The following is a 20,476-nucleotide window of genomic DNA, read 5'->3' on the forward strand; positions in this document are numbered from 1 at the left end:
CTGAATTTTGGAGGTGATCCAGAACTGGATTGGTGGACGTCAGAAATCTCTGATTGTTCTTGTTCAGAATCGAAACACTCCATTAGACATTGGTGGATGTAGGACAGGTTCTTTCTGAGTGTGCTACTAGGTTTATACTGTCATTAATTAATGGTTGTTAATAAACTGCTTACTTCACACTAAACAGTTAATATAAAGAGGCTCGGTTTGGCAGACAACATAAAAATTCCCTCTAATTTGGTTGAGGTGAGAAATGCGTCGACGTTCCCGCCCACATCCAAGATCATTGGCTCGCATCACAGCTATGTCTCCGCCTACCTTCTTCTCATTGGCCGTTGGCGGTGTCTGTCAAAGAAGGTGACATGCGGCACAAGTTTACAACTCTGCACACGTGCGGTTAGGACATCAAAGCAGGCGGTGACATCAAAGCGAGGAACCACCTGTATGCTTCCGTCTCTGTGGGATTTATTCCGCATTATTTAAACACAGGTTTGAGTTTATACTCTTAAATCGTCAGGTATTTGTGTGCGATTTGGAGGAGTTTGTGGGTGAGACTCCTGTTCATGGCAGGGACACTCCACTATGTGGGTCTAACATGGCTCAGGCTCCTGTGGTGGGACCGCTATGGCTTTTAGCCGCATCCGTAAACTGGACCCCCCGTCCAGAAGCACCTACAGGAAAGTGTGGGTCATGCTGTGTTGCCTCCTCACCTCCTTTCTGCTCCTGCACTGCCTCACCGAGCGCTGCGGCACCTCCGCACCGGCTTCATCCTCCTCTTCCAGCCGAGCCGCGGGACTTCTTGGGGACCTGAGGTCGCTGAGGACCAAGAGGCTGCTGCGCGGATGGATATCCAGCTCCGAAGCGGAGGGTTTCCTACATCCGCCGGATTTAACGGCTCCGAGGAAAGTGTCGTCGAGGCTGGCAGGTCACCTCAGCGCGCTCGGGGAAGGAAGCAAGAAGCTGCCCCAGGCTCTTATCATCGGGGTGAAGAAAGGAGGCACCCGGGCTCTGCTGGAGTTCCTCCGGGTTCATCCGGACATCCGAGCCGTGGGAGCGGAGCCGCACTTCTTCGACCGTAACTATGACAACGGCCTGGAGTGGTACAGGTGAATGTTTATAATTATCAAGTGTTTATCGTCAATAAAACCACGATACATTGTGACCGTTTTCACACCAAAACAAAATTCAGATTTGTTTCCACTTTTGAAATGACATAATACTATATAACAACGTAGAACAATTCACCTTATTTAACGCATAAAATGAAAATTTACACAACTGTAAGACCGCAAAAAGTAACACAAAATGTTCAAAATAAAAGCACTTTTTTGTCGAGCAATTTAAAAAAGTTTTATTCTAACGAAAGTAACTTTTAAATTTTGTCAGACTATTTTGAGATTATGAAGTATTTTAATTTGTATCACTTAACTTTGTAAATGTTTTAATAACTTGATTGGAAGCACCGGCATTAATGAAGAATTAACTACATTTGTTTAACTCCGACAATAATTTTATTGTCGGAATTGAACAAATGTAGTTCAAAAGTAATCTACCTTAGAGTAAAAAAACAAACTAGCATTCATGCCAAGCATAAACGTGAATGGAAAATATCGTTGAAGAAAACTAAGCATTGTCACTTGTTTTAAGTCTGGTAGCATTTGTGACAACACGTTGAATAAATTAATTTGAAAGGTGTTTAAAGGAGTTTTGATTGAAGAAAAGTGGTATTGTCATTAAAAATTATTTTTGCTGTTTTTAGGTTTGGTGTCCATACTTGTGACAGCAAAATTATGATTTTTTTAAGGATGTTTATACACTTCTCACATATCAAACCGAGGTGAAGCTAGGTATACAGCTTTTTTTGCAACCCTATAGTCCTGTATCGTATTCTGATGAGCTTTTGCTAGAATACTATGAAAATCATTGTTTTTGTATTTGATCAAAAAAGTTCACCCATGACTAACTTTTTTGAAATTGTTGTACTCATTTGTGTGGATTTCCAAAAACGAGAATCCAGGTTGAATAATAAACAAAAACAAAAAAAAAGGGGGGGAAGTACAATGACTCAGTAATAGACCATTTCACATACATTCCCCATGCAATCCCAATGTGCACCGCACCAAGTCCAAAATGGAGGTATCCGTGAAACGATCTATACAATCTAATCACCACTGAAGTCTTACAAATGCTAAGAATTTATTGAAAGCCAAGAGTGTTATGCAACCTTGCCCACATTCAAACAAGTTTTGCATAAGAGCACAAACATGGGTTCGTGGGTGAACCTTTTTAGAGTTCGCTCAAACGTGAGTTCACTTTAGTTATTTACTTATAAAAGCTCATCTATATGTGATGCAGGAACCTGCTTTTGAGGAAAAAGAATTGACAAGTTGTATCCCCATTGCACTCTCCATAAGACTAAAATTAGCAGACTAATTAATGTTCCCTGGTAATTCTGACGATGGATCATGTTTATCCAACTTTTGTTTGTCCTACTACTGCATAATCACTCATAAATTTCATCTGCCCTGAAATCTTTATTAACATCTCAACTTTACAGAAGTAATTTGGCTTGGAGGAGCCCATATGTGGACAGCCTGCTGATTTATTATGCTACATTAGGTCTGCTTTCATTAGATGTTATCAGCTTGCTCACTTAATTTCAGATTTTAGGGTTCACTGACTTAAAGTTGGAACAGTTTTGCTCAGGACCTGTGTTGGATTGAGGTCTACAGATTGATTTAGATAAGACATAATTATAAGAACCAAACAAACCATAATTTTAAAATGTGAAGCATACTCTGTCTAAAGCCTATGCCAAGTCGACATGCAGGATTTGTTGTGATGACCCGAGTAAAAGAAAAAATCAGGAGCAGGAAAAAGCATCACACATGGTCAACTTTTTCTCAGTTCATCCTTCATGTCCTTTATTCCTAACCCTACCACAGACCATGCAGATTTCACATTTTCTAAAACAAACTTTTATTTCACACAAAACGTGAAATTCTGTCTTTACATATTTTTTTTCAATATTACATGAATAAATTTGTGATACCAAGACCTCAAATGTGATTTAGTTTTCTCAGTAATTATTTTGTTTATTGTTTTACACAACCCTTATCAGTACTCTTCAGTCCGTTTTCCATTCTACCTCACTTGTTCAGTGTGTAATTACAGTAAAAAAAAAAAACACACTCAAGTCTGGGGTATTGTGTTTTTAATGGATGCGGGGGGCAAAACAGATCCAGGACAGTGTTAAGCGATGACAAAATACTGATTGTACTAATAGTATTGAAATAATAAGATCATTTGATCAAACAGAAACCTCTGCCAAGGTACTCTTCAACCATATGAACCCCAACCCAACTTTTAAAATTGTACAGCCTTTCAAATTTCACAAAACTGATTAGTTTATAGTTTAGTTTATACTGAAATACAGACAGTGTAATAGGTTTATTTTTGTAGCACATTGCAAAATTACAGCTCATTTTAATGAAGAGAACATAGTTACCTAGGGGGAACTCTGTAACAAAAAGATTTTCTTTTTCTTCATCGTGCAGACTAACTGCAGGAGGAAGTGCGTGTGCAAATGCATGAGATTATGAAATTACCTGTGACCTGACCCACTTGCTTGATGCACATTCCCAGGGAGTGCATGCTAACGTCCATAAGATGTCTTGTCACTTCAGAGATGTTATCTGGTGACAAAAACAACAGTTTTAGATTTAGACCTGGGTAACAATTTCACATTTTAATGATGTTATGAGAACATTTGGTTAACATTAGTTGATAACGTTATTGTGTGGAGTTTTTCTTGGTTATTAGAATGCTTTGGAAAAACATTACCAAGTAATGTTCTGTGAGCATTCCTCTAACGTTCTTAGTAGGGATGGGACTGATCCGATCCAATATTGGTATCTGGTTCTGATACCAACATAATTCACGGATCTGCTCGTCTGTGTGTTTTCTACTTAAATGTCTCCACAAGTGCTGCTGGCTGGCTGCGGAGTGTGTGTGTGTGTGTGTGTGTGTGTGTGTGTGTGTGTGTGTGTGTGTGTGTGTGTGTGTGTGTGTGTGTGTGTGTGTGTGTGTGTGTGTGTGTGTGTGTGTGTGTGTGTGTGTGTGTGTGCGCGGCCCCTAAACGGAGACGTGTTTCAATGAGACACGGAGTAATGAGACATGCCTCCATTCAGGAAATCTCTTCCGCAGTTTGCAGCCAGCTAACAGGCGAGCATTTAGGTGTACTGTCCTTTTGCTGACCAACTTTTCATAATGTATCCGCTGGTTGGAAATATTTTATATTAGAAATACCGCAAAGCAAGACAACAATGTGTAATGTTTGCTAAGCTGTTGTACCAAGAGGTAGAAGCTCTGTTACGACCTACAATACAAAAAACTTAAACATTTGACAAAGCACCACAATAAAGAGCACAAGGATTTTTTTTTTAGCCGGGGGCAGATAGACGAAAGTAGCCGGGAAGAAGGGTGTGACCATTTACCCAGATTGACTCCAAATATGAGTAAATTAAGTACTTTTATTTATTTTTTTGGTGGTTTCTTGTGGTATTTTGGAAATGCGCCCCGTCCTCAAAATGGTATATGTATTCGGGGCGGGTGTGCCATACGGTGTTCCAGAGATGAAACTTCAGCCACTGACCCAACAGTGGCCTTGTTTACATGTGCATAAACATGTGTACCATTAATCAGATTTGTTTCATTATTTTGCATTTGCACATGTTTCAGCATTCTAAAGAGCTAATGTCTTGGAGTGAGAGAGAGAGAGAGAGTGCCGTCTTTATGTTAAAAAGCATACATTATATATAGTCTCTTTTTTTTTTTTTCAAAGACCTGCCCTTTCTCATCAATCAAGATTTGATTGATTCGATTTTTTTCACAGGGGCACACCCCAGAAATTGCATACAAGTACATGTACCTTTTGAGGAAGGATTTATATGGAAATAAGCTGTTTCAGAGTGTTTTCCCCATTTTCGTTTTATTTTGTTCATGCAAACAGGAGTCACTCTGTCTTTCTTTACTTAAGTTGGTTATTACCATGTCCTTCCCAGCATTCCTTGCACGGATTGAGGGAAGCTCCCCATGTGATTGTATGATGTTGCTACCAAATGTAGGTCACAGTGTCTGATCACATGAATTTCCCCCCTTCATGGGTAGAAATTCAAAATTGTTTCCAAACAGCACAATTTTTGATCATACCGGCATTATCATATTGTGAATCCTCTATTTAAATGCTAAGTAATAAAATTATAGTGTTGCCAAAGAAAATTATTTTTATGATTTAATCTTAAAAAGCCCAAAGGCCATACAGCTTTAACTATGCAGCTGCAGGTATGATGTTCATGGTGGCCTGCCTTATTCAATTTCTTGATTGATTGACTGAAAGTGCTGCAGAATACTGTATTTAACAATGTTGATAGAAGTGGGATTTAAAAAAAATCCTGGATTTGGATCCACACAAATTTTAATGGGTTCTTTCATGGCCCATGTCCCATCAGTCCATCAAGTTACTTGAAAATCAGTATGTTAAAAACAGTCATGGGTTCACTCCCTAGACTCAGACCTGCACTGAAATTTAATTGGTTTCTTGACCTGTGCTTTACCTTTCCACCAAATCTCAGGAAAATTGGTCTGTACATTTGAGTAATCCTGGTAACAATCATGTTTAAAAATATATATGAAAATTCAGTAAGGTGTGTCTTCTATAATACATTCCAATTCTAAGGTAGAACTCTACGAGTATATAGTAAACTATATCTAAATATCTTTAAAAAAAAAAGAGTAGAGTAGAGCCACTTAGGTGCCTGGTCTGGAGAACCTAGGATGGTAGGTTGAAAAGCTTTTTTATCCCATGGGAACTCTCCCTACCCATCTAAGTGGCTCAAGAAAAAGGACATCATGTATATAAGTGATATTTACACAAAAAGGGTAATAAACCACATATGCAATAAACAACATATACAAGAAATATAGTTACTACATAATATTATAGGAGTTAGCTTCTAAAAACCTAAATATTAATACAGGAGAAGATTGTAGCATACATATATCTAGTCTGTAGACTTGTCGTAAAACTAAATTATAGCTAGTAGGCTAAGCTATAAATATTAGGGGAGTCGGAAAAAATCGATTCACGTCCGAATCGCGATTCTTATTTATTACAATTCTGAATCGAATCGATTTTTAAAAAGCATTTTTTTTAAACATTTTCTTGCTTACTCGCTGCGTCTATTGTTTGTCGGGCAACGGCTTCCGTACTACAGCGTCCCCGCGAGGGGTGGGGGGTCCAGCGTGCTTCAAACACTCGTGAGCTGCAGAGTTCAGTGGCTGCAGCTTAGCATGGCGGATGAAGAGCTAATTCAGCCAGCACCGTCTTTGCTGAAGGCAAATGTTTGGGCGCATTTTGGATTTTATGATTTGCTGCATAAGAAGGAGCTTGACATGACTTATGCAGCGTGCAAAATCTGCAAAATGAAAGTCAAGTACTTCGGAAACACTTCAAATCCGCAAGCCCACATGCTACGCCATCACCCGGAGCTAAAAGAGGGGAGCAGTGGTATCTGCCGACTACTGACCAACACTTCGCTAAACTGCCAGCCAACGCCGAAAGAGCAAAGCAGATAAGTAAATTTACATCTAGAATCACTTGATTAACCTTGTAAAGCTGCATTTTCTTAAACACAAACATTTTTTAAGTAATATAACTATTTCTCAGAGCTCTTTGAATCGAAAATCGATTCTGAATCGAATCGTCACCCCAAGAATCGGAATCGAATTGAATCGTGAGTTGTTGAACGATTCACATCCCTAATAAATATGGTTATATTATTATAGAAACAAGCTATGATGTAATATGTTTTAATATATACATCCTGGCTATGCCCCTAGATCCATGTCCACACCACATCCTAATGGATTTGTTGTTAGCCCCTCCCCCAGGTTTGTTAAAGTCAGTCCATATATTTGAGTTGTGGGGACAATGCAGAGCAGGTAGCGCAGTGGATCAGCTTTAGGTTACCAATAGATAGATTAGGGTTTACTTCCTGTCATGCTACCTGCCTGTGTCCTCAGACAAAACACTTCATATCCAATGTTCCAGTCCATGCAGCTGTAAATGGGTGCTGGTCTGGGCTGGAGAAGTAATCAGCAAATGTTTGGCATCCCATCCGGGGGAGTTAGATCCTTAGACACTTCACCAAGTGGGCCTATATATAGGATATAGGTGAAGGCAATTGTCAGAAATTTAGAAATTCTCCTCTAGCTCTGGTTGACACCAAAATGTAATTGAATCCTTCACGATTCATGCCACACCCCTTCACCCCTTGAAAATTGGTCTGCAAATGAATGAATAATCATGAATCCTGGTTTCCCCCCTACATTTATCTGCACCAAAATTTCACCCATTCTTGCTTGACCAGGACTAAACCCCACTACCAAACTTCATGGATTTGAGTAGTGTTGGTAAACTTAACAGCGTAAACATGTAATGCTCTCTTTTAAAGGTTTGAGAAGAATTTTAAGCATAAATAATTGTTTGCATAGAAACTTTAAGGCACAAATCCCAAGTACACTCCCTTTGTTGAGGTAGTTATATTCTGCATTTGCTTTCACTGACTTGGGGTCAGTATCCTCTGAAATAAGTGATACTTTTGAGAAACTCTGATCCCATATAAACATACATTTACTCTCCCTCAATGTCTTCATCTCCTGCCAGAGGACTGCACTACGTTCTCAAGTCTCATTTGTGATTGATTTCATCTGTCACCGTGTGTGTGTGTGTTGTGCGTTCACATTTCCACAGCCCTTTGGGAATAATGGCTCTCCCTCACAGTGGTTCTGTGTCTAATGGGGCATTGCCAACATTGCAGCTCTGTTATTAAGAAGGATTAGGGCTATAATGAAAGGTTACCTGAGTGTCTCAGGAGGTATAATTCACCTTTTGATTGAGTTAACACTGCACACAGCACCCACTAAAAGCCAGGAGACAGAACTTTTACTCTCGCTCAGTGCTGACTCCCTCCAGACCTTCTCAGCCCTTCCACCCTCCAAACACTCTGGCTCTCTCCCATCTCCCACTCACACACCTCCCTCTTTGTGCCTCTCTGAGAGCGAACATTCTCTTTTCGCCATCCGTCTTTCACACCCTTCTGTTTACCTATTCATCCATTGTGGGGTTTTTATATCCATGAGGGTCCCATCTATGCCGAGGAGTTGCCAAGATTCTCTGGAATTTGGACCGTCCCTCGGAGGACAGACCTCAGTGCCGGTTTCCCCTTAATGGCGTCCATTTAAAACAGAAGGACTCTTGAAGTGAAAGGGGGAATAACTAAGTGTTACAACAGCATGGCCCACTCTACTGGAGTTCATCTTCTTCGTGGAGGAACGCTCTTGTCAGAATGGATCATTTTGATCGGCTTTGTGCATTTGTGGAAGCTTTTGATTGTGCCCGATTCATTTGAACTTGAGGTCATAGATGTGTTTTTTTTTTGCTTCAGAAGTGCTTGTCAAGCAGGAAACAAGTCTGATTGAATTGCTAAATGTAAATGTTCCTCCTTCAGGAGCATTAAAATGCCAGTCTGCAACAACTACACTTTTAAATATTGTCCTTTTTAAAAAGTTATTTTATAGCAGGACTTCATGTTAAAGGGTTAAACTGAAGGAGCATTTTTTTTTTTTTTTATGTCACACTAACTTCAGAGTCAAGTTCTTTTGGCTGAACACTCATGAGAGCCACTTCTTTTAGTTTCAAAAAAGGCATCATTTTTCATTTCTTTTGAAAGTTGAGCTTTTCACTTTTCAAAATTTTTTCCAGCATACGAGGTCTATTAGAAAAGTATCTGACCTTATTATTTTTTTCAAAAACCATATGGATTTGAATCCCGTGTGATTACATCAGACATGCTTGAACCCTCGTGGGCATGCGAGAGTTTGTTCACGCCTGTCGGTTACGTCATTCGCCTGTGGGCAGTCTTTGAGTGAGGAGTCGTCCACCCTCTCGTCGATTTTTTTTTTTTTTCATTGTTTAGGAATGTCTCAGAGACTGCTGCTTTGTTTGATCAAATTTTTTTCAAAATTGTAAGGCACAACTGAGTGGACACCATTCGATAAATTCAGCTGGTTTTCGGTAAAAATTTTAACGGCTGATGAGAGATTTTGGTCTGGTAGTGTCGCTTTAAGGATGGCCCACGGCGCCTGACGGCGATCTGCGCTTCGAGGTGGCAGCGTCTCGCTGTTTCAAGTTGAAAACTTCCACATTTCAGGCTCTGTTGACCCAGGAAGTTGTCAGAGAACAGAGAACTTTCAGAAGAAGTCGGTATGAGGAGTTTATTCGGACATTCCATTGTTAACGGACATTTTGTAATGAAAGAACGTGCGGGCAGAGTCGCATGTCGGGCCGGACCCGACCGCGGGGGGTCGCGACAGGAAAAACACCTCAGTTGGAAACCTTAACGGGCAAGTTGGAACATGCCCAAGCTGTTAAACAATTTCTCAGTTACTCACTTGTTGAAAGCCATCAAAAGCCGCCTGAATTTTACAAATGGTTTTCAACACGGAGGTGTTTTTCCTGTCGTGGCGCACACAGATTTGCCGAGTCGTCACGGAAACGACTCGGCGAATTTGCGCGCACGTCTTTCATTACAAAATGTCCTTAAACAGTGGAATGTCCGCATAAAGTCCTCATGCCGGCCTCTTCTGAATCTTCTCTGTTCTCTCACGACATCCTGGGTGAATTAAGCCTTAAATTAGGATGTTTTCAGGTCGAAACAGGCCGACAACGGCGCCTGGAAGCGCTGCACGACGTCCCGCTGTGTGGGAAGTCCTTACACCGACAGAAACACCCCATAATCTCTCATCAGCCCTTAAACATTTCACCGAAAACCATCTTAATTTCTCGAATAGTGTCCACTCGGATATTCCTGACAGGTCCAGAAAAATTTTGATAAAGCAACGCGCGCCGTCTCGAGCAGCGTGTGAAACAAAGGAATTCAGCCGAGAGGGCGGAACCACATCTCAGTCAAGGCCTGCCCACAGGGAAATGACGTCACCGACACGCGTGAAAAAACTCACGCATGCGCACGAGGGTTCAAGCATGATTGGTGTAATCGCACGTCATTCAAATCCATTTAGTTAAAAAAAAATAAAAGTGTCGATTTATTATCTAATAGACCTCGTACTTCCTTGGTGTCAAATGGTGTTAAATGTCAGAGTGCAGCCCCCCCCCCCCCCCCCCCCCCACACACACACACACACAAACCGGATAAATCTTCTGCAGCATGAGAAGAATTGATATACATATGAAAAATAAGCTAAATTTTCAAAAACAGTTTGGTGTAGGATGTTAGTCCTTTGGGCCCTGTCACACCTTGACAATTTAGCCAGCGTATGCCGACTGTATTAAAAATGCTGGCGTAGGCTGGCCTACGTCTGATATGTTATGCAGCTGTCACACCATGATGATTTTACCAGCGTATGCCGACCGTATTAAAATGCTGGCGTATGTCTAATATATTATGCAGCGTATTAAAAATGCTGCTGTGTGTCTAATATGTTATGCGGCTGTCACACCATGATGATTTAGCTAACGTGTGCTAACAGCCCTGTGTCCACCGAGTGGTTCAGGTCGGTACTGCACGGTGGGAACAGTTAAGTCTGGCTTGGTTTGCGTTTCCACTGCCGGCAAAACCCTTTTGTTTGGCAGGTGGTGCACATAATATTGACAAGCACGTCACTGAGTTTAGGTACGCTGTCACGTGGCCTCGGCCCCTCCACATGGAAGCCAAACAGAGTAGGTTAATGTTTTATAAATCTTATTTTATTTTTGTCTAGGTGGATCATGGGATTTATTTTCATCACGGAAGAGTCGACTGATGCCTGTGGTAAATGCTGACGTGAATGAATGAGGCGCTGTGACTCTTTCAACTTTTAAAATAAGTTAATTTTCTTGTTGTGGAACAAAACGCTGGTGTTCTCTGGTTCAGGCTGAAAATACAGAGGGGCTTCTTTTAAAATGCTACGTTTCTTCAGCCATGACAAGGAACTATTTTCAGACATTGTTTTCCAAAATCAGAACGCTTTATGTGGATATGTTTTCATCAGGCTGTGATGATGAATCTGACTGAAACAAAGAGGTAAGATTAAGATTTTATATTTACTCCTTGTGTGAATGGCTTTAATATTTGTAACAGTCTGAACTGTTCGGATGAGGACTGCAGCTCAGTTGTTCAACCAATCAATAGACAGCTTTAATGGACGTATTTCGACTTATGAGTAACTTACAAAAAAACGTATCATCACATAACTTACCTACAACTTATGGTCCACATGTGGGACGTATGAGCCATACGCTGGCATACGTCAAAAATACTGTGCATGCCCAAAACCTTTCGATGTACTATGACGTACATCGACGCGCTTCAGCGTGCTGTTAACTTACACAAAACTTAACCATAACTTACTAGACGTACAGCTGCGTCTGCCCAGCAAATACCAGCGATTTTAATATGGCTGACATATGCTGGCTAAATTGTCAAGGTGTGACAGGGGTGTTTGTTGACAGATAACAGATAACTAGTTTGGAGCATGTTTGAAGCTTGTATTTACTCCATCTGCTCAAAAATATTTTTGATTTAAAATGGTAAATAATACAATGAAAACATAGTCACATAATAAAGAAGTTTATAGTTTATCAAACAATCTGTAAGGGCACACTGTGAAAAGAATTCATCCACCAATGTATGACTTGAGCTCTGTCAGTGCTGAGCCATAGTTCAAGTCCAGTCGGTTAACCAATCAACTAATCAAATCTGCATGAAACTGTTTCTAAACATTAAAATTGTCTATTTGTCTGATTTTTAAAGTTAATATCATGTCTTTATTTTATAAGAAGCCAATGAAACTGATCGATCATGCAATGTTGATGAAAATGAAACTGATTTTCTTGGATTTAAAGCTGCTCAAAAATTTAATGAGTGCTTTGGATACCGAGTTATCCATGTAAAAAACGATTGAAACCCAAAAACCAACACGCACGGTTATACACATTGTGTCTCTAATGGAGATAATAAGGCAAATCAAAATGTTTAACCTTGACTTATAAAGAAATCTTCACAAACTGAGTTTGTTTTGGTGTCTTTACAGTTCAGAGTGCTTAATACTGCCACTGATAATAATGAATACTTTCTTCTGAGTAACAAGTGAAAATTTAACTTTTTTGAAATACCATTCTTTAAAATAAAAGTAGAGACTTTGCTTTTCAATCAGTAAAACAATTGACATCCTTTAAAAAATCACAAAAGGTGTGCATTAGTGTCTTTTGAATTTAGACAAAAATCAGTCTTCAATTTTCCTAACACTGTCTGTGGACTGTTTTTAATAGCAAGTATTTAGAAAATATTCTTGTATTAAAATCCAATCTGTCTTTTTTAATTACTGTTGTAATGAAAAACTGTCAGAATGTGGAAAAACACCAGCACCATCATATAGTATTATGCAAAATTTAGTTGCTTAAATTTATTTAAAAGCAAATCTTATTCTAGAAATGTTCCAGGTATTTACAGTGTGGGCCATACTGTCTCAAACAAATTATTCCAAACAATAGCTATGTTGTTATGTCTGGTTATAGGAAGCTGTGAATACTCAGAAGTTCATATAAACTTCTAGTTCCCATTTTGGTTAAGTGTAGAAAACATTAATAAATCTGTTTAAATAAATAAATGAATCTTGTTTTGAAATGGCCGATCTGCTAAGAAGAAGCTCCGTAATATCACATGGCTGATACATGTTGAATACTCAACAGCACCTTCCTTAAAAAATAAATCAGATTTTCTGTGACTAATCACCATATCCAATTTGCTTGAATGATGCGCTTCTTTTCATTACCAGCTGTGAGCGAATACTTAAAACACAGAGGCTTCCATCTCAGGAGACCCTTTGTTTATTGTTGAGGCCGATACGTGTCCTCAGCGTGAATCACTTGGCTCTGTCCCTCTGGGAATGTCTGCAATTTTAACATTTCTAAGCTCTTAATGTGACATGGCAACATTTTCTTTCTAGCTTTGTCAGAATTATACGTATGTGGTTGGTTGTGGAAACATCCTTCAACTGTCTCAAAGCTGTTGCACACCCAAAGCCATGACAAAATTCAGAAATTTATGGAAAAATTTAAATGAACAGATTTGAGCGTACAGCTGTCAGTGCATGACATATGAACTTACTTCTGGATTTCCAGTCACTCTAAGTCGTAGGAGTTTTTGTATAATGCTGTAATAGTAGCTCATACAGAGTTGAGTGCAATAGTTTTAGGCGCATAATGTGTACAAATCTTTTTTTTTAAATCCTATATCATTTTCCACCTTTAAAATACACTTTTTTTAGGTTATAAAAGTATATAATTTCTTTTTGGTGACAAAAAAATGTATTTTTGTTGTTGTTCAGGTGGTCTCCTGCAGTTAAAAAGAAAATTGTTATGTTTGAGAATTTTGTAATTTTATTCATGAGTAATGAAAATTAATTAATTATTATTATTATAATTATTATGTGTATAGACTGACCAGTTGGTTAATTTGGGTGTTTCCTTACAAAAGATTTACAACCACCAACTTCTAATGTATCCAAGCACCTAGTAAGGCACAGCGTAGGCTATCATTTTGTGAGTGTGAGGGTTTTTTAAATGAATTTATTTTCTGAATTATGTGTCTTTAGTTGTTGTTATTCAAAGACATATTTAAGACATTCCACTTGTGTAGTCTTGGTAAGTCCAGGCCTATTGTTAAATAGAAAACCAACATCCACCCCAGTCGCCCCATAAGTCAGTGTTACATTTCACTACACATTTCTTAATGGTGTATCCGTATAATCCACACAACCTGTTGTGTGGGCTTTTGTTGTGGAAATGGACACTTGGTGAACAAGGAGGTCAAGCACACCACTGAAGTAAGGCGGAGGTCCTTCCTATAGAATGTTTTAGGACTATATTAGGTTACGCCACAGCCAGCTTTCACCTGTCTAGACCAGGACATGGTACTTGTTTGATGTTTGGAGATCAAGTGGATTAAGCTTCACCAGATCCCTTAATGGGTTAATTACCCCTCATCAAAACATGTGTGACCTTTTTAAATGCTCGGCCACCAAGCCTTCAGCTCCATTGCACACGCTTGAGTCGATAAACGCAACCAGTAGTTGATGCAGTCATGCATTTTTATACAGTGCAAATGAACACCCCCACATCAACACACAATATACAGTGTATTCCTCTTAGATATAGGCACATCAGAATAAATAAAGGCTGAAAATGGGTGGGTAGCAGCTTTAAAAAATTGCAGTGCAGTTATTCAAATGTTCTTGTGTTCCATGATTACTTACACTTACAGGTATTACTGGATATTATTAACTTCTATTGGAGCAGTTTAACCACCAGTGGCAATCATAAAGTTTTTTTTTTTCTTTTTTTTTAACAAGTTTTACCTGAGCAGAACGAGTTGGTCTACCTTGTACCTTAAAGTAAGTCCCTTCAGCTGCTCCCTTGTTTGCACTAACAGTCGCCACAGCAAATCCAAAGTGGATCTGCATGTTGAATTGGCACAGGTTTTATGCCGAAAGCCCTTCCTGACACAACGCCACATTATATGGAGAATTGTGGGTTTGAACCGGAAACCTTCCGCACTGAAACCAAGTGCCCTTACCACTTGGCCACCACCTCTCCCTTGTACCTTATTACAATAGCATGAATAAAATAAAAAGATGCTACTTTCTCAGGTAATGGACAATGTTTGTTTCCAGTCTTGCCTGGCACTAAGGGCTATCGGAACCATTTCCATGGAAATGGTGAAATGGTGTCAGTGCTGGCTGTTTTTAAAGTGCTTTATAAATAAAGTTGGTAAGAATTGATATTGTGTTACTGTAAGCTACTTTGGCAAGTTGCCTCTTAGAAAAAATGCTGTGTGCTATTGTGACAATTTGGGATGAAAGGAGTGTTTTTTTTACTTCACCTTGCAGGTTGCTGTTTTCATTTGGTTATCCTGTTCTACTTAAATGCACAACTATAAATGCTTGATTACCTTACCTTTTGTTTTGTCAAGAATTTCCTCAACTTTAGACCATGACACCAGGTAACTTTTGTGTAACTTTTGCTCCCTTGCCTGTTCCACTTTACTCTACACCCTTTCATGTCACCACAGTGGTGGCCCCGAGCTACTAAGAAGAAAAAAAAACCCTTGGGAGAAGCCAAAATTACTTGGTTTCAAGAACTTTCTTCACCACAAAAAAAAAAAAAAACCTTTGCAGTGCACATTATAACTTGCAAGCCAAAATGCCCAAAGTTCATCAATGTTGCCACCGTATTTTTTTTACCACGTTATAATAATTTTGTCTCTATACACTGTTAATATATTTTTAATAAAGTAAAAATAAAGAAAATAAAAAAATGTATTATACAGGAACTGCAAGAACTATATCTTGTAAGACAAAAAAAAAAAAAAAACATCCAGCTCGCCATATTTCATGAGACATTGTGCTACTAATGGCTAAGCAAATACCCAATGATTGATTTCCATATGAATTAGTTTGTTTATATTTTGAGCGTGTGATGGATTTTTGTTACTTCCATGCTGGTTGCCCGTTTCAGTCTTATGCATTGAATGCTAAACTAATTTTTAAAAACAAGATTCATTGTAACGGACGTGAATACAAGGACTTGGAGGCTCGATTGCTTATAATGTTTAAAGATGATGATGGTAGTAAGAAATGGCTATGTTTTACTTAGCAGTATTTTGTGTAAGCCCACTTGGGGTTGCTTCTGTTTTTATGTTTTTAAACGTTAACATCATGAGGGCAAATCAGAAGTGTGTGCACAACTAGAAAAACAGTAAAAGCATATTAAATTTGGGCTTTCTCTGCTCATGAATCTGGCCTTGATTGAAAGGAAATTCTGTAATGGCAATAAAAATATATAAAAGCAGTCTTAATCATAAAAGCAGTGATCCAGTGGGGACTTGTGGTATAAAACAGAAGTATTCTGTATCCTGCTCCGTGATTCTGTGCCGGCCTCCAGATCAAGGTTTTTTTTTTTTTTTTCTCCTTGTGTTCAAATACATTTCAAGGTACATTTGAAATTGTGTGTAATTGTGACTTTTGTATTTTAATTCTGAGAACACTATTTTTATTTACATTAGAATAGTCACTTGGATTTATTGACACACTATATCTAAAACAAAAAAAGAAGAAGAAAAACACAAAGCAGCAAGCGTCATGTGCCAGGAGCCAGCGATGAAAATCCGTTTCACTTTGCAGAGTTTATAACCTCTGTGTTTTCTGTAGGAGTCAGTTAATTAGGTGCAGAGTTTAAAGGGTTAGCTAGTTTGCTGCTGCCTGACTTTTTATGTCGCTCTGAGTCCAGACAAGTTTGGAGAACCAGTGGAAAGCATGACACAACTTTTAAATGGGAGCGGCTCCACATTAATAATAAAGAGGCCACTCTTCTCTCGTGTACGGGGCAACACTTGCTGTAACACCGGTGTCACTTAACTGATTAATTTTTAAAAAATCAAATTATTTGTGATCAGAATTTGTAACAACATTTTTAATGTTGTTTGAAAATTTTGTAACATGCAGAACAAGTTATAACTTTGGATACACTAGTGTTTTTTTCCCCTTAATTCTACAGTTTGTCACAATTTTTGTCACAATTTTGCAACTTTTATCTGATAACAAATGAGTTAAATGAAAAGTCAGATTTAGAACCCTGAGCTGCTAATTAAAAAAAAAAAATATATATATATATATATAATGTGTGTGTGTGTGTATATATATATGTGTATATATATATATATGTGTGTGTATATATATATATGTGTGTGTATATATATATATATATGTATATATATATATATATGTTAAAACTAAAATTTATTGTAATTTTAAAAAAAAAGTTGTTCTTCAGGAAAAAAAAGGAGTCTCACGGTACTTCACACAGAAAAATGGACCTAATTACAAATCACTGCAATTGTGGTCCTTCATCCAGCATTGATTGTAGGGTGTTGAAATTATAATTCAAAATAATTTTGAAAAAAAAGTTAAGTTCAAAACAGATTAATGAAATGCATTCAACAAAAATGTTTTTTTTAAAGTACTACACACACTAATGAATGATTGAGATGTATGTGTGTGTGTGTATATATATATATATATATATATATATATATATATATATATATATATATGTATGTGTGTGTGTGAAACCTATGCAATTTTTTTTCAGTTGTAAAGCTACTTCAAGAAGTTATTAATTACACCAGTATACAAAATTCTGTATCTTGAATGCTCAAAAATTATTTGATTTCCACGCCTGTATCTTTAGCTGGAGCCATCTAGAATGTACCAGAAATGTGGCTCAGTCCTTTCCTGTGATTTTGTAACTGATTCATCAGTTTTTGAGCAACACTGCTAAAAATGTAACAAACCAATTAACAGATACTACAAAAATGCATGTACTAAAATGCATTTCTTTTACATTATTCGCAGTGCACCGGTGGAAAACGTCACACCCAGATATATTAATATTTGAAGAGAATTAGTTGTGAAACACTTTTGTTCCACATGAGCTCAGCTACATTTACTAAGACGGATACAGGTTTGTGGTGGCAGGTGGATTGGGGATGACTGGCAGAGGTGGAGGGGTCATGGGGGAGGCCGTAGAGGGCACGCACACACAGGACGTAACGTGATCGCCAGAGACCTCCTGAGCACGAGCTCGGAGCTGCCTTTGGATTGTGAAAGTGATTATCGTTGTGCATAATTGTCGGACATGGACTGAAGGGGCTCATTCACCTCCTGCTGAAGGCATGCAGCTCTCCATCGACTGTAGTCCCCCCACCGCCCACAACTCCTTGACCTCCGCCACCCCCACTAACATCTTGGCATGCTCTCAGCAGCTGAACCTTGGAGGCCCCACACTGGGGAGGTAGACTGAAGGAATGGGACCATCCAAAGTACTGCCTGTCAGCAGCTGCCCTCTGGCATGCTGGGAATCTGCCCCCCGATGGGTGGGTGAGGACAGGCAGCAGGTGCAGGGTGTTCTGCACTCACCACCTGGATCTCCAGCCGGCACTCACACCTGATCTATTCACCTGACATGCCAAAAATAAGAGCTGTGTGTTGTCTCCTTGTAAACTAGCAAAATGAACAAAGCTTAGTGGTTATTTTTGCGCACATCTTTCAGGCGGCAGAGAGCAGGAACTCCAAGATGTTGAACACGCAGAAACAGAGTGTGATTGATTACGGTCAGCAAGGTCAGAGAATGTGGCACCTTGAGGGTTCACAGTGCCAACAGATGGTACTGTAACAGTGGGTTCAGGTTACACTTGTTTCTAGCATTCTGCTTATGCACATTTGGGTTTTTGTTTTCGGGTCAGTTTTTTTTTTCACCGTGTCGTACCTTAACTCCTTTCAGCTTGGCAGCTGTTAGTCTTTTTAAAGGTGCTCAATCATTTCTATTTTATGGACATTTTCTCCTGCTATCAGTTCATTTTAGCTTATGGTCCAGTCACACGGCAACGACGATTCCTGAACGAAGGGGAAAAAATTGGTCGAGAAACGGTCGACGAATGAGCTTTTGAGTTTTCCCATCACCAACTAGCCTGCAAATCAAGAGCGCAAAAGGGATGAAAGAGTAACAAACCGAAGCTAACGCTGATCTCCACGCTTTAAACGAAACGCGCCTGGAGCCACTGCTGGAGCAGCGTGTATGTCTGCATCTTTGCGTTCCAGGACTCGGCGCTGGGACGGAGCTCAGCAACAAACAGAAGCTTGTGAGCCGACCCACTGCGGAGATTTGTGTGCAGGTCGGTGGGTCCACCTGCCCTGTTTCCTCATCCAGAACAAAAAGAGGGATCATCTCCATCGTCAGAATCCTCACTGTCTGACAACACGCTACGTGCTCCGTCTTGCTCCAATTTATAAAAAAAAAAAAAGCTGGTGTGCCGTGGTGACTGCTGTGTCACTGTATTACATTACTAAGGCATATATATAGATTTATAACAGAAAACTGTCAAAAGGGGGAATAAATATAAGTGTAAAGATAACTGAATATATCAGAGCAGTAAATTGATCACTCCGTGTGTGCAGTTATTTTCACCAGCTGATCACTGAGCAGCAGATCTACAACGTGAATTCTGTCTTCCAGAGCAGCTCTTGTATAATGAATCATCTAGATGTTGCCACGTGTACATAAGGGCTGGATTGTCATTCCTACACTCATATTATTACATTTAATAAAAAATAATAAGCGCACGCAGGAGGCGATTGCGGCTGCTGATGCTGCGTTTAAGTACTGTTGGAAATTACACAACTTTTTTGTTGTTTCAAATTCAGCAGTTGCTTGTGGCAAAATAATTAATTGTATCCACACAAAAGATTAATTCTGGCCTATATAAGGTGCCTGAACTCAGTGAAGCTGACCCACCACCCAGATAAAAAAAAATCCAAGCAAACAGGCTGAGTTTGCTCTGTAATTTCCAGTGGTACATGAATGCAGCAGTGGCAGCACTGACTTCTGCACTGTATGAAAACATTCAGCTGGTCGAACGAAGTCAAACTAAATGCTAACATTACAAAAATTAAGCAAACGATTAAAAAAAAAAAAAAATCAAGAACGACCGCAAAACGAAATACGGACGAACTGAGGTTTTCGGTGACATTCATTCAAATTTCTCAACAGTTTAAAAAACCTGACGAAGCGCCAGCTGCAGGAACGAAGCTGCGCAAAGGTTAAACGATGTCAGCGAAAGTCCAGATTTCTTGTTTTGTTATGGCTTCTTTGCCCTTCGTTAAGTGTCGTGTAAAAAGCCTGTAAAAATCCATAAATTAGCCACATCATTGTTTAAGCTGCAGTGTTCAAAACATATGAAAAAAGTACAACCCCAATTCCAATAAGGAAAGGTGATGTAACAGTGGTAAACATGCCACTGTCCCAGCTTTTTGAAACATGTTGCAGGCATCCATTTCAAAATGAGCAAATATTTGCACAAAACAATAAAGTTTATCAGTTTGAACATTGAATATCTTGTCTTTGTGGTGTATTCAATTGAATATAGGTTGAAGTGGATTTGCAAATCATTGTGTTCTGTTTTTATTTACATTTTACACAATGTCCCAACTTCATTGGAATTGGGGTTGTAGCAGCTTATAGTCTGGAAATTACAGAGCATGTGTGTGAAAATCCCCCATTGAAAGGTTGACATCACGCTGTTATAAAGGGGTATCGGGTGTCGTAGTATCAAAGTTTTTTGATTACAAGTAAATGAATACGGGATCGGCTCGATACTTACCATGCCAGTATCGTTTGCATGGTAAATAAATTATTTTAACGACCCAAAACTTGACATTGCCTCTGAAATGGCTCCTCCAATGCGCCCACAATCATGAATTTGTGGTATTGTAATGTTAAATGAGTACACAAGCACAAAATAAT

General features: G+C 39.1%; 1 protein-coding gene across 1 annotated transcript in view; it reads left to right on the forward strand.

The window, feature by feature from the left end:
• The first annotated feature begins 541 nt into the window (after positions 1–541).
• LOC117531318 (heparan sulfate glucosamine 3-O-sulfotransferase 3A1-like) overlaps positions 542–20,476 on the forward strand; it is an 86,448-nt gene continuing 66,513 nt past the window's right edge. Inside the window, exon 1 of the mRNA XM_034194389.1 lies at positions 542–1,106. Within this exon, the coding sequence (XP_034050280.1) occupies positions 625–1,106 (482 nt within the window). The 5' untranslated portion in view covers positions 542–624. The remainder of the gene's footprint in view (positions 1,107–20,476) is intronic.

The sequence above is a fragment of the Thalassophryne amazonica genome, chromosome 18, assembly GCF_902500255.1.
Source record: "Thalassophryne amazonica chromosome 18, fThaAma1.1, whole genome shotgun sequence".
NCBI lineage: Eukaryota > Metazoa > Chordata > Actinopteri > Batrachoidiformes > Batrachoididae > Thalassophryne > Thalassophryne amazonica.